At 35.3% G+C, this 12,746-nt stretch overlaps 1 protein-coding gene across 3 annotated transcripts in view; it reads left to right on the top strand.

The window, feature by feature from the left end:
* ADAMTS6 (ADAM metallopeptidase with thrombospondin type 1 motif 6) overlaps window positions 1–12,746 on the top strand; it is a 236,129-nt gene that overhangs the window by 176,673 nt on the left and 46,710 nt on the right. The window contains exons 19-21 of one of the 3 annotated variants that reach the window (XR_008549246.1): window positions 4,186–4,349; window positions 4,767–5,173; window positions 5,577–5,612. Coding sequence is in view for 2 of the 3 variants with exons in the window: in XM_054688138.1 (XP_054544113.1) it covers window positions 4,186–4,349; window positions 4,767–4,905; window positions 5,577–5,665 (392 nt within the window). In the remaining variant the exon portion in view is untranslated. Of the gene's footprint in view, window positions 1–4,185; window positions 4,350–4,766; window positions 5,174–5,576; window positions 5,666–12,746 lie in introns of those variants that run through there. The other 2 variants (XM_054688138.1, XM_037529678.2) reach the window with 2 other exon arrangements.

Genomic DNA, 12,746 nt, shown 5'->3' with positions numbered 1-12,746 from the left:
GATCCCCGGCTGCTCCCCAGCCACCAGAGGAGGGTCCCACATGGTGCGCAGACCTCTGCTGCCGCCCGCTGCTCCCCTCAGCAGTGTACTTCGGTCCTTCTGCCTGCTCTGCTCCCCGCTCTGGATCTGGTGAATTCTCTCACCCTCCCGTGCTTCTGACTGTACCCAGTGCTTGTATGTATAAATAAATAATAAAAAAATAAATAAAGCTTGCCTCTTCAAAAAATTTTCTTAACTTCCCTTATGACTCATTGCTTGGAAGGTATTATTAATTTCCAAATATTTGGGGGCTCCCAGATCTTTTTTGTTACTGTTTTGTAATTTAATTCTATTTTGCATATTTTCCATATGCACTTGATAAGGATCTATATTCTGGATAGTGGGCTTGATATTACATAAATACCAGTTAGATTAATGACTGAAAGTTTTGTTTATTTTTTCTATATTCTAACTTATTTTCTGCCTTTGTGTTTAAACAGTGCTACTAAAAGTTTCTTGTTGAGATCTCCATCTAGAATTATGGACTTACTTACTTCTCTCATTAATTTATAAGATTTTGCTTTATTTAATTTGCACATCTGTTGTTAGGTATATAGATATCTAAGATTGTTAGATATCTTGATATAGTGAGCATTTTATCATTACCAAATGTTCTTTACCTCTGAAAATATTCTTTGACCTGAAGTCTGATACCAAGCTGGCCACTCATATTTCTTCTGATTAGTATTTCCATGCTAAATGTTTTCCATTCTTCCACTTTTCACATGTAGGTATCTCTGAATTTAAAATATGTCTCATAGACTGTATAATTTGATTTTGATTCCTCATTGTGCCTAACAATCTTTGCTTCTTAAATTGCAGTCTCTAGAAGCTGGGGGAAGAAACCTTGAAAATCTTTTTCTGTAAAGTTCAGATAGTGAATATTTTCAGTTTTACAGGACATGCAGTATTTGTGATAATTCACTTTTGCCATTTTAGGGGAAAGCAGAGAGAGGTGGATTTTGTTTTTTTTTTTTCCCCTAAAGAGTGATGAATAATTTATCAACGAGCTTAATCTTTTTAAACCTTGATTTTGAGTTTTGTTTAGGTGAGTTCAGAATAATTGTTATTTTAGAGCCTGCTCAGCCATACTACGAAGGGATGATTCCTCTTTGGTCTCTAGTGAATGCCCTGGTAGTTGAAACTCTCTGAATTCCACTCTGGCAATTGTTCTACTTATAGGTGACTAGTCATTTTTTGGGGTGGGGAAGAGAATAAAAGGGGTCTGGATTTATAATATTTTATCATATGCATACACAGATTACATTCAGCAACAGATGTCCTCATTCTGGTGTAGTTTTCTGGCTCTTCAAGTTGAAGTTACCTTAGCCTTCCCAATTTCTGATCTCTGTCTTCCAATTCAATGAAACCACCATGACCTGCTTGGCGTCTCCTGTTCTACACTGACAGAAAATGATTTCAGGAAGAGAGCTATGACTCACCTTGTTTCCTTTCTTGCATGTTTCACAGTCCTGGCCAATGTCTAAGGACAACTGATTCATATATTTTATGAGTCTTGTAGTTGTTTTCAGTTGGTGGGCAAGTCCAGCACCAGTTATTTCAACATGGAAAGAAATGGGAAATCTGTTTATTTGATGATTTATTCTTTCAGGAAGATTTATACTCCCTAGAGACCCATAGTAAGACTTCAATGATTGTTTATTCCTTTCAAAATATCATCTCGTTTCTGTTAAATCTTTTAAAAATGAGACTACATCCAGAAAGCTTCTTCAGGTAGAACATCAGTATTATCAGGCTCTTCCTTCCTTTATTTAAGGAGATTCCTTTATTTTTACACAGTGCATTTTTATTCGTTTCTATGTCATGAAAACTCGAAACAAAATCAAAATTTCTAGCATTAGATTTTTATTTTGACAATTCTCTGTCCATAATGCCACACCCTCCTCCCTTATTCAGCTCTTATTCAGTTTTTCTTAAATGCTTGGTGTTTTAAGAACTACATTATAACTTCCACAAACATGAGTTAACGGCCCTTCATTTAGTATTTGAGATAGTGGAGAGAATTCAAATTGAAGGAGGATTCAAGCTGTAGGGGACTTTGCTTTTATTTTTATTGTTACAATTTCCTATTATAAAGGTTCAGATATTCTTATATATCCTAATAATCTTGATGTTTTTATGAGATAGCAAATGATTGTGAGAGCTGAAAATAAATTTTTAAATACAAGTAGAATCCAAGACCAAACAATCCTTAAACTTGGTTGACATATTCCTGTCTCAAAGGTTAATTAGATTTATTTTTTGATATATGAATCTTCACAATATATCTCAAGTCAAGAAAGTACACTTTATAGCTGCCAGACAGATGTAGGGCGGGAAAGAGGGGTAAGATAGAAATGATCTATAATAATAAGAACAAGTGATAGAAATCTAGAGTCAAAAACTCTCTATACGGGGCCTCCCTGGTGGCGAAGGGTTAACACACAACCTGTGAAGCAATCCACAGCTACTGCAGTATGAGTTCCATTCCCAGCCGGCCAGGGAGCAACCCACATGGCACAGCAGACCTCTCCTGTCTCGCCCGCTGCTCCCCTCAGCAGTGTACTTCGGTCAATCTGCCTGTTGTGTTCCCCACTTTGTCTCTGGTGAATCCTCTCACCCCCCTGCATCTCTGGCCTGTACCCCAGCTCTTGTGTGCATAAATAAATAAATCTTTAAAAAAAAAAAGCTCTCTATACCATGAACCTTTCAGCCCTTTTATGCTGTTTGTTCATCTGATCTGATATAAACTTTTGAAACATTATCATTCTAACCAAAAATCAAACTGACATTTTTGTTACTATCAAAACATGATACATTATGAAAATCATTACTGTCATTTATTTATAGGAACTTTTATATAGTAGCACAAGAACCCTTTTTCTGTCACATGTTTCAAAGTTTTTATACCTTTTTCTTCCTGTAGAGGTTTTAAAAATTATGCATGCATATGTCCTAATCATTTCCTTTATGGTTTCTGAGGTTCTTGCCATGCTTAGAAAGCTTTCCATATTTTAATAGCATTTTCGAAAGTTTCTTCCACATCTTCTCCTGACATTTTATAGTCTTACAAAGTTTATACTAAAATACGTGGCATTTACTCTTTCTTTTTTTAAAACTTTTTTTTATTGAGGTGTAATTCACATAACATAGAACTATTTTAAAGATTCCATTAAGCAGTTATTTTCATTTTGCCTATTCCCTAGCCTTTAGCAAACACCAGTCTGCTTTCTGTCTCTATGAATTTATCTCTTCTAAATATTTCATATAAATGGAAGCATATAATATGTGACCTCTTCAGTCTAGCCTTTTCTACCTAGCATGATATTTCTGAGGTTCTTTCATATTGAAGCATGTATATCATGCTTCATTCCTTTTTATGACTAATACTCCATCATATTTTGTATACCATAGTTTAGTTATCTATTCACCTGATGAAGGATATTTGTGTTGTTTCTATCTTTGGCTCATGGAAATAGCGTTACTGTGAGTATGTCTGTACAATTATTTGTTCAAGTACCTATTTTCACCTTTTTTGGATGTAAATCCAGGAGTAGAATTATGGTATTTATTTTCTTATAAAGAATGAGATATTAATTCAGCAATTTTTCTCTTTTTTTGCCAATTGAATAACCTTTTGTCTTCGTTTCATTTCACATTATTTTTCCTTGACTAATTTAAGATGCTTCCTTTGTCATATACTGAATTCCCATCTGTACTTAGGTTTATTTCTTAACTGTCTGTTTAGTTTCATTGTTTAGCTGTCAGTCTATGTGTCAGTACCACAGGTTCTCCCCAAGCCATATTCTTATAATTACTATTTTAATATTTGAACAGGAAATTCTTCTCCCCCCTGCCACACCCATCTCAGCTATTCGTTTTGTCATAATTTTCCTTGTTAGTTCCACATTTATATTCCTTCAGATAAACCATTCATTTATTTTTATAAATAATAATTTCTTAATATCTTCTTGACATTCTCATGAACAATTATTTTAATTTGTACTTAAGGAAAAGATCAAGAATCTCCTCTTTAAAAGGAAGTAGGTATTTATTATATACTTCAGTGCAATAATTAATTGTTGATATTGTAGAAAATGAAGTTTTGCATTTTTAGGTGTCCTATGTTTTTGTTTTTGTTTTTAGCTTTGAAATCTGAAGGGGATGATTACTATATTAATGGTGCTTGGACTATTGATTGGCCTAGGAAGTTTGATGTTGCTGGGACAGCTTTTCACTACAAGAGACCAACAGATGAACCAGAATCCTTGGAAGCTCTAGGTCCCACTTCAGAAAATCTTATCGTCATGGTAAATGTCTTTGCCGCTTCATTTCTACTGTTTGTGATCTGCCTGTCAAATAGGAAGTAGCAAGCTTTATTACCTGTTTTATAGGTAGTGAAATTAATGTAAATAAAGGTAAAATGGTTTACCAAAGTGTACAAAATTTGTGAAAAGGTAAGACCATAGTGCTCTTTCCTTCTGAGCATTGATCTTTTCAATGCCTGCTTCAATATTTCTATAACCAAACAAGATAGATGAGAGGAATGGCTCCAAACTATGCATGAAAATGGAAGAAAAATTCATCATAATTGCATGTGTTCAGAAGTTATTTAAACTTTCCCGTAAGACTTACTTTACGACATTTCTTCTTCGAAAGATATAATAAATGCCAGAATGAAGGCTCATTGTATTTTAATTATCTTCACCAGTTGTTTTCAATGGCAGGTTCTGCTTCAGGAACAGAATTTGGGAATTAGGTATAAATTCAACGTTCCTATCACTCGGACTGGCAGTGGGGACAATGAAGTTGGTTTTACATGGAATCATCAGCCTTGGTCAGAGTGCTCAGCTACTTGTGCTGGAGGTAAGACACCCACTAGGCAGCCCACCCAGAGGGCAGGATGGAAAGCAAAACATATTCTGAGCTATGCTTTGTGTTTGCTAAAGAGGCTAATTGGAAACATTTCTTGCAGGTTTGCTTCAAGCTGTAATTTTAGCAAAAGAAACTTTGCTTTAATTATATTATATTCCATTTGTTTTTAACCTCATGTAATTTGTACAGATTTGTTGGTAAAATACATCTTGGCACAATGAGTGTCTCTGCTGGTGCTTCTCCCAAGACTATCTTGAAGGTGGGCTGTTTGCTTTTCGTGAACACATTCTTGGTAAAGAACATCAAGAGTTTTAAATAAAAAAATGAGCAAGAATCAGACGCCACAGATGCAACTTCTTGTAATGGGGGATGAGAATGTATGTCTGTGTGCTTGTGTCTTTGTGTTTGTGTGCTTGTGTGTTTCCCACAATCCTATTCAAACTCCCTTCTCCAGCCATCAAAAGTAAGGGGTTATAAGATGGGATACTACAATAATTACCGTGTCTGGGTCTCTGGGTTAATGGTGTATGCTGACCCCATTGTAGTCCCTCAGAGAGGTAGCTGCTAGGCGGTGGTTGGTGATGTGTTGGTTGTCCCATGTGCGTTTTTCATGGGTGCCTTTTCCCCACAATTTACTCTATTCCTAATCCTCCTCCCTCTAGTGGCCACCAATGCAATTCTTTACCTCTGGCTGGGAGAGCAGGACAGTTGGCTTCCTTCAAAGCCAACACCCTTGCTGCTGCATGGACTGGTGAGTAGAAGTGCTGTGCAAGCAGCATCTTCCTTCTCTCTGGAGACTAAATGCATCGCCTCCACCGTACACCTTGATCCCAATAGGCAAGGAAACAAACCTGTGACTCAGGCCTAGGCTGGAGCACCTCACCATTTCAACAGCAAAGATAAAATTTTGAATAGTGATAATTAGAATGGGAGAAGTTGAAATAAAATGATTCATTCCATTTTACCCCATTTTCCAATGTATTACCTATATTTTGATCTTAATCTACTCATGAACATATAAATTCACCTAGACTTTATCATGTCTTTTTCTGTACTCACTGAATAAATGCCTCTGATTCTCAATGCTTGAATTAGAGGAGTTATTTTCATAGAAATGATTGTCATTACAATAGTTCCGTATTTTTAGACTCACATAGAATTAGGCTATTAACTACACTTCCCACTTTAGTGGGTCATCATGATATAAAACTTAAAAAGCAAAAAATCAAATAATAATAATGTTTTCTCCAGTGTGAAGTATTATGAAAAATGGTTATTTATAACTTGTAGTCTATTTTAAAAGATCTCTAATTCCCATCCATTTTATATGTGAAATGGCTGGTGATTTGTAATGCAAAGTTTTTTTAAAAGATAGGGCATTAGTATTTTTTAATAAAATAAAGGATATTTGAAATCAGTTGTTCCAGTGAATGCCATTGTATTGTATTTCCATGGCATTTATGCATATATCATTCTTTATTTTAGTTACATACCTTTTTATTCAATCAATAACCTTCCCTTTCATATACCAAAAAATTCTTCATGATAACATTACATACACAATTCAGACTCTGAGATAAGGTGGGGTAAACTTATTAAATAATTCAAAATAATTTAAAGTTTAGCAAATCTGCTGAGGAAATTCTAAATGTTGAGGTTGATTAACTTAGAGAAGAGAAAGCTGAGGGAAAGTATATTAGTATCTTCAAGTATGTGACAGAATGTTGAATGGGAAATTCTTAGTGCCTGTTTGTCTTTGTACTGAAAATTGCTATATTTGGGGATAGTTTAGACACAGTCTTGTCTGTGGCCAAGGAGGGATTAAGTGAATTCTCAATGTTCCTCTAACCCTATGATTCTTTTGTTCAAAAAGGAGATAGTTCAACAACAGTGGAATAAAAAAGTTTGTTAGCACTAAATTTGTTATTTTTTAGTCTTGAACTTAGAAGAAAAACTGTGATTTTATTAGAGAAGTATAAAAAAATCTGAGTGTTACTCTTTTCAATAAAGCTTGTGTTGAGAAATCATTAGACAGAAGTGATTTCTTGTGATAGGTGTTAAAACAAAAGAAAAATAGGGAGATAGGGAGGGAGAAAAGACCCTGGAAGGAGAATTTTCTCTTCATTGTTATTTATACTTTTTTGTTCTTTTCTGGAACTATTGACTCCTAGATATTTGAGGTGGTTCTGGGAACAGGAATTCTGCTCAGATGTAAGTGATTGTGACAGCACTTATGAGTCCATTGCCTTCTTTGGAAGAAAGATGTACGTGCTTGAAATTTGGCAGATCTAGTATGAACAGCTGCCACTTGTCTTGCTTAGTAAGTGGTTCTCAAAGTGTGGTACCTGGACCAGCAATTTCAACATCACTGGAGAATTGATTAGAAATGCTCATTTGTGGTCCCCCTCTCAAACTTACTGAACAGCAAGTCTTTGGCTAGGGTCCAGCAGTCTGTGTGTGTATTTTTTTAAGACTTATTTATACATACAAGAAAATAGGGTGTAGGCCAGAGGTGTGGGGGACGAGAGAATTCATCAAAGACAAGAGTGGGGAGCAGAACAGGCATATCTACTGAAATACACTGCTGAGGGGTGGGCGGGACAGGAGAGGTCTGCCGAGCCATGTGGGTTAGCTCCTTGGTGGGGATCAAACTCATGCCTCAGTGGCTGGTGATAGCTTGTTAGTGCTGAGACTTTAACCCCTGTGCCTCCAGGGAGGTCCCAGCAGTCTGTGTTTTTGTAAGCTCTCTAGGTGATTCTGATACTCAAAATTGAGTACCTTTCTCTTGGTTTATAGAAATATTGAAACTTACCTCTGGATACATAGAATTCTCTGTGTCCTGCATAGAATGAAGTTTGCATTTTCTTGACTCATTTTCCGAGTAAAACATTATCTGGAACATACTAGACATTGTATTGGAGTTTATAGATGAATGAATGAATGAGTAGAAGGAATTAATTATTTGGGTAATTATATATTTGTGCTAGTTCCTTCAGTGTGGGAAATGAAGGTTTAGAATTGCTAGTTGTTTTTTTTTTTTATGAGGTGGGACAAAGGAATTGCCAGAGACAGTATAATTTTATTAGCATGGATAAGTAAAACCAACCTCCTCTTTTTTGTTTTCTTTATTTTGAATTGGTGGAAAATATTTCCTAGGCTATAGAGTGCAGATCTCAAATAATAGAATTATTCTTCCTCCATATACCCCCCCAATTTTAACCCAAGTTCTTTAAATATAGACATCTTATGATTGAAAGTAAATTCCCTTAAGCCTCAGTTATCCTGAATAAAAGAGAGCCATATTATCATTGGATTTGTAATGTCTTCATTGATAAAGCTTGCATTGGGAGTGAGAATTATATTTTAATATAAGGCTTTAGGAGGTTTTTTTTGTAGTAATTTGTGGCAGTGTACCTTTTAATGATTCAAATATTAAAAATTGTATATACGTCCTTTGATTTAGTCATATATAGTCTCTTTTTATTAATGTTTGACTAGATGTTTTATTCTCAAATTTTAGTATGTATCAGAATCACTAGCAGGGTTTGTGCAAACAAAATTGTTGGTTCTGCCTTCAGTTTCTGATTCAGTGGGTTTGGGACAGATGATAAGAATTTGCCTTTCATGCACATTTCTAGATGGTGCTGGTGCTACTGGTTTGGGAACCATCTTTGAGAAATATTGGACTAGACACTTAGATTTTATAAAGTAAATGCCTGTTAAAACAAAGTGACAAGCCTTTTAGGTAGTGATCCATGTTAAAGTTATAGTCCACATTACAGCTAATCTTTTTAATGATAAATAGTTCTCCTTAGCTATGTAATAATAAAACTTTACAGTTTATAAAACATTTTCTGGTGCTGTGCCTCCTTTGATCATCCTCCACAGAACCATGAGCTAAGCATTGCTATTATTATTCATATGATAAAACTCAAGTGAAGTAACTTGTTTCAGTCAAGACTTACAAACTGAGTCTCTAGTGATTTATTTAAAAAAATTTTTATATTTTTGCAATTAAAAATTTTATTTTTGTATTCCCTGGCTACATGTTAGATGCATTAGGACTTGGTTTTTGCCAAGTCTTTGCTAAGCATCCAATTAAATCACAATTGGTACTACTTCTCTAAATATTTTCTAATTTTTTGCTTCATATATTCCTTGACTTGTAAACATGTGTGTGTTATATATATAACCAAACTCTTAGCATACCTATAATGATCATAGTAAGTCTATATTTTGATTTTTTAAATCATGTTTATTGAGGTAACTGATTTACACCACTGTATATGTTTTAGGAGTATAGGTTTACACCTCTACCATTGTATGTATTCACACCACACCAAAGACCAAATCCCTAATAATCCTCTACCATAGTTGTGATTTTTAAATATAGCATTTTCTCTCTAATAAAAGTTGTCCTTTATCTTGAACAGAGCTAGTTTATCATTTGGTAACATTAATATAGCTATGTGATATATTCCACTTAAAAATGTCTCTTTTGCTTAGCCTGAAATGGCTTTCTTTTCTTTTTTTTTTAAATAAAATAAATTTTATTTTTATATTCCCCATACAATTGCAACCCCCTTATTTTGACCCCAATCCCTCCCCTCCCCGCCCTCCACACCCCCATAGAGTGTCTGTGGTTCATAGTTTTTTGTTGATTTTCATTTTCATTTTCTTATAGTTATTCATTTTCCTGGTCCCTTATTTAAGTTTTCTAGATTCCTGCTATGAGTGAGACCATCCGGTATTTTTCTTTTTCTTTCTGGCTTATTTCGCTGAGCATGATCCCTTCCAGCGCCATCCATGTTGCAGCAAATTGCATCTTTTTTGAATGCTGAGTAATATTCCATGGTGTATATGTACCACATCTTCTTGATCCAGTCATCTATTTTTGGGCATTTGGGTTGTTTCCAAAGCTTAGCTATTGTAAATAGTGCTGCTATAAACATAGGGATGCAGGTGCTCTTTGGAATTGGTGTTTCTGTGTCCTTTGGGTCAATACCTAGGAGTGGAATTGCTGGATCATATGGGAGCTCTATCTTTAGTAAGTTGAGGAATCTCCACACAGCTCTCCATAGTGGTTGGACCAGTTTGCACTCCCACCAACAGTGCAGGAGAGTTCCTTTTTCTCCACATCCTCGCCAACATTTGTTGTTGCTAGTTTTTTTAATATGTGCCATTCTCACTGGTGTAAGATGGTATCTCATGGTAGTTTTGATTTGCATTTCCCTGATTACAAGTGATGTTGAACATTTTTTCATATGCCTGTTGGCCATTTGCATTTCCTCTCCAGAGAAGTTTCTTTTTAGCTCTTCTGCCCATTTTTTGATAGGATTATTTTCTTTGTTTTTGTTGAGTCTCATCAGTTCTTTGTAGATTTTTGTGATCAGTCCTTTATCATTAGTGTTGGGTGCAAAAATGTTCTCCCAGTTGGTGGGGTTTCTCTTTGTTTTTGTTATTGTCTCTTTTGTTGTGCAGAAGCTCTTTAATTTGATATAGTCCCAGCTGTTTATCTTTGCCTTCACTATCACTGCTTTGGGTGATGTGTCTGTAAAGATGTCTTTGATGTGCATATCATGTAGTGTTTCGCCTATACGAAATGGCTTTCTTTTTCAATGCTTTCCTAAACCAGTGCTTCTCACTTTTGCTGTACTCAGAATCACCTGGAGAACTTTAAACAATACTTAATTGGTTAGTAGTGTGGCCTAGGCATCAGATTTTCTTTTTAAGATTTATTTATTTATGCATATAAGAACTGGGGTACAGGCCAGAGGTGTGGTGGGGTGGTGGGGTGAGAGGATTCACCAGAGAGAGAGTGGGGAACAGAACAGGCAGATTGACTGAAATACACTGCTGAGAGGAGCAGTGGGCGAATCAGGAGAGGTCTGCTGCACCATTTGGGTAGCTCCCTGGCCGGGGATCAAACCCGTGGTGCAGTGGCTGTGGCTAGCTTCATAATGCTGTGCTTAACCCCTTGCCACCAGGGAGACCAGCATCAGATTTTTAAATGCTCCCTAGGTAATTCTAATCTGTAGGCAATGTTGAGAAGTACTGCCTTTGAGGCTGACTGAAAGAAAGTTTAGTCTTCAATAGTTTACATTCAGAAGCAAATACCTCTGGGACCATTATTAACTTATATCTCTGTTATTAATTGGCTGCTAGTTGAATGCAAATATTAATGATGTTTATGTATATCTATCTGGGATGAAAAGGTAGAAAGGGGCATTAGAGAAGGAAATGAACAAAGTGATGAATGCCAACTGCGCAGAGTTGTTTCATGTGGCCATTACCCTTAGATTTGCCTGTAGAAAACTTTTTTTTTTTTGGTAGTTCGGTTTATTTACATGCTTTCTTCTTTACCCAATATATCACTTATAATCATCTAATTAATGCTTTTATAGCTGACTTAAAATTTCCCAAAGCTTGTTCTTCTAATTTCAAGTTTATGTGGTTCTTAGGGAGGTAAAATGAGTGAGTGGCTTTGTACTAAAGCAACTTGAATTTAGATTCACAAGTCAGAATATGACCGAATTTGATTGCTACAAGTCAATATTTATGAAAACTTAACTTTTTTGTCTTGTGATTTGTAGTTTTAATCAAAGAAGTCCTCCTATTGTTTTAGGATATTTTTCCCCATTACGGAATGAATCTTTGTGTTCACAATAATTTTCTATCCTGCCTTTCTGGATGGATGTGCTCTTAGTTTCCACTACTCAAGCCATTGCCTTCTACCCCAACAACCTCTTAACCTCTCCTCCTATTTAATACAGCTTTAAAGCAAAAGCTTCTGAAATAAAAAAAAAAAAAAAAAGCAAAATCTTCCAAAGCCATATAGCTGAAAGTTGATGTTATACTGTTGCGTCTAACTTTGCACCTGTTCTGTTGCAAAGAAACTTTAATAATGGTTTATTTGTGGTGCAAAGAAAGGTCACAAATACATACTTATTTTGCATCTAAAATAGTCTTTGCCTTACAATGGGCTCGATGGAAACATCTGATTACTTTCTCCAATTGTTTTCTCCTAGCATTTTCTTTCTTCCTCTTTGGTAGAAATACAAAAATTACATACCAAAGAACTCAGTTTGGTCAAATTTCTGCTGACAAACAGATATTTCTCTGCTAAACTTTGCTTGGCAGCCCAAAGAGAAAAAGTAAGCTATGCTTAGATTGAGGAGAAGAAAGGAAGGAGATAGGAGTATTTTTAGGGACATTTCTGATTTTGTTTGAAGATCAGAGCCCACAGATAAAACAATTATTTAGGAATGTTTCTGATCAATTGTCATCGACCATTAAAAATTTATCATTACTTCCTTTTGCATTTATATATCCTACTTACCTGAGTGTTTGGAGCTTATTTTACTCCAAAAAAAAGTAAAATATTAGATGCTTACTCTCTTTTTCTCCCCTGAATGTCACCTTAAGATGTGTGTGTTTGTGTGTGTGTGTGTGTGTGTGTGTGTGTGTGTGTAGAGAGCATATAAAACTTCAAGGTATTCTTTGTTTCTTCTTTATTCTACTTCTTATGATTCTACCTGATTCAACTGTATTCTTACACATGATGGAATTAGTTTCTCTTTAAGATTTTTAAGATGACATTCATAGTTTTCAAATATTATATAGAATTTTCCTGATTAAAGTTCACATTTTTCAAACTACACCATTGTACCCCAGGACACTGCAACAGTCTCACAGAGGCACTAAGAATATTGTACATTTACAATGAAAATATAGGGATTTGGTTGTATACCACACAAATTATTACTATTAAGTTTTTGAACCTCTAACTACTTAATAAGTGAAACCCTTATATGTTTTCCTTCTGTATAAAA

Source organism: Talpa occidentalis, unplaced genomic scaffold, assembly GCF_014898055.3.
Source record: "Talpa occidentalis isolate TD23 unplaced genomic scaffold, MPIMG_talOcc4v2.1 talOcc4.6, whole genome shotgun sequence".
Taxonomy (NCBI): domain Eukaryota; kingdom Metazoa; phylum Chordata; class Mammalia; order Eulipotyphla; family Talpidae; genus Talpa; species Talpa occidentalis.
Note: the sequence above shows the minus strand (reverse complement) of the source record. Positions and strands in the feature narration are given on the sequence as shown.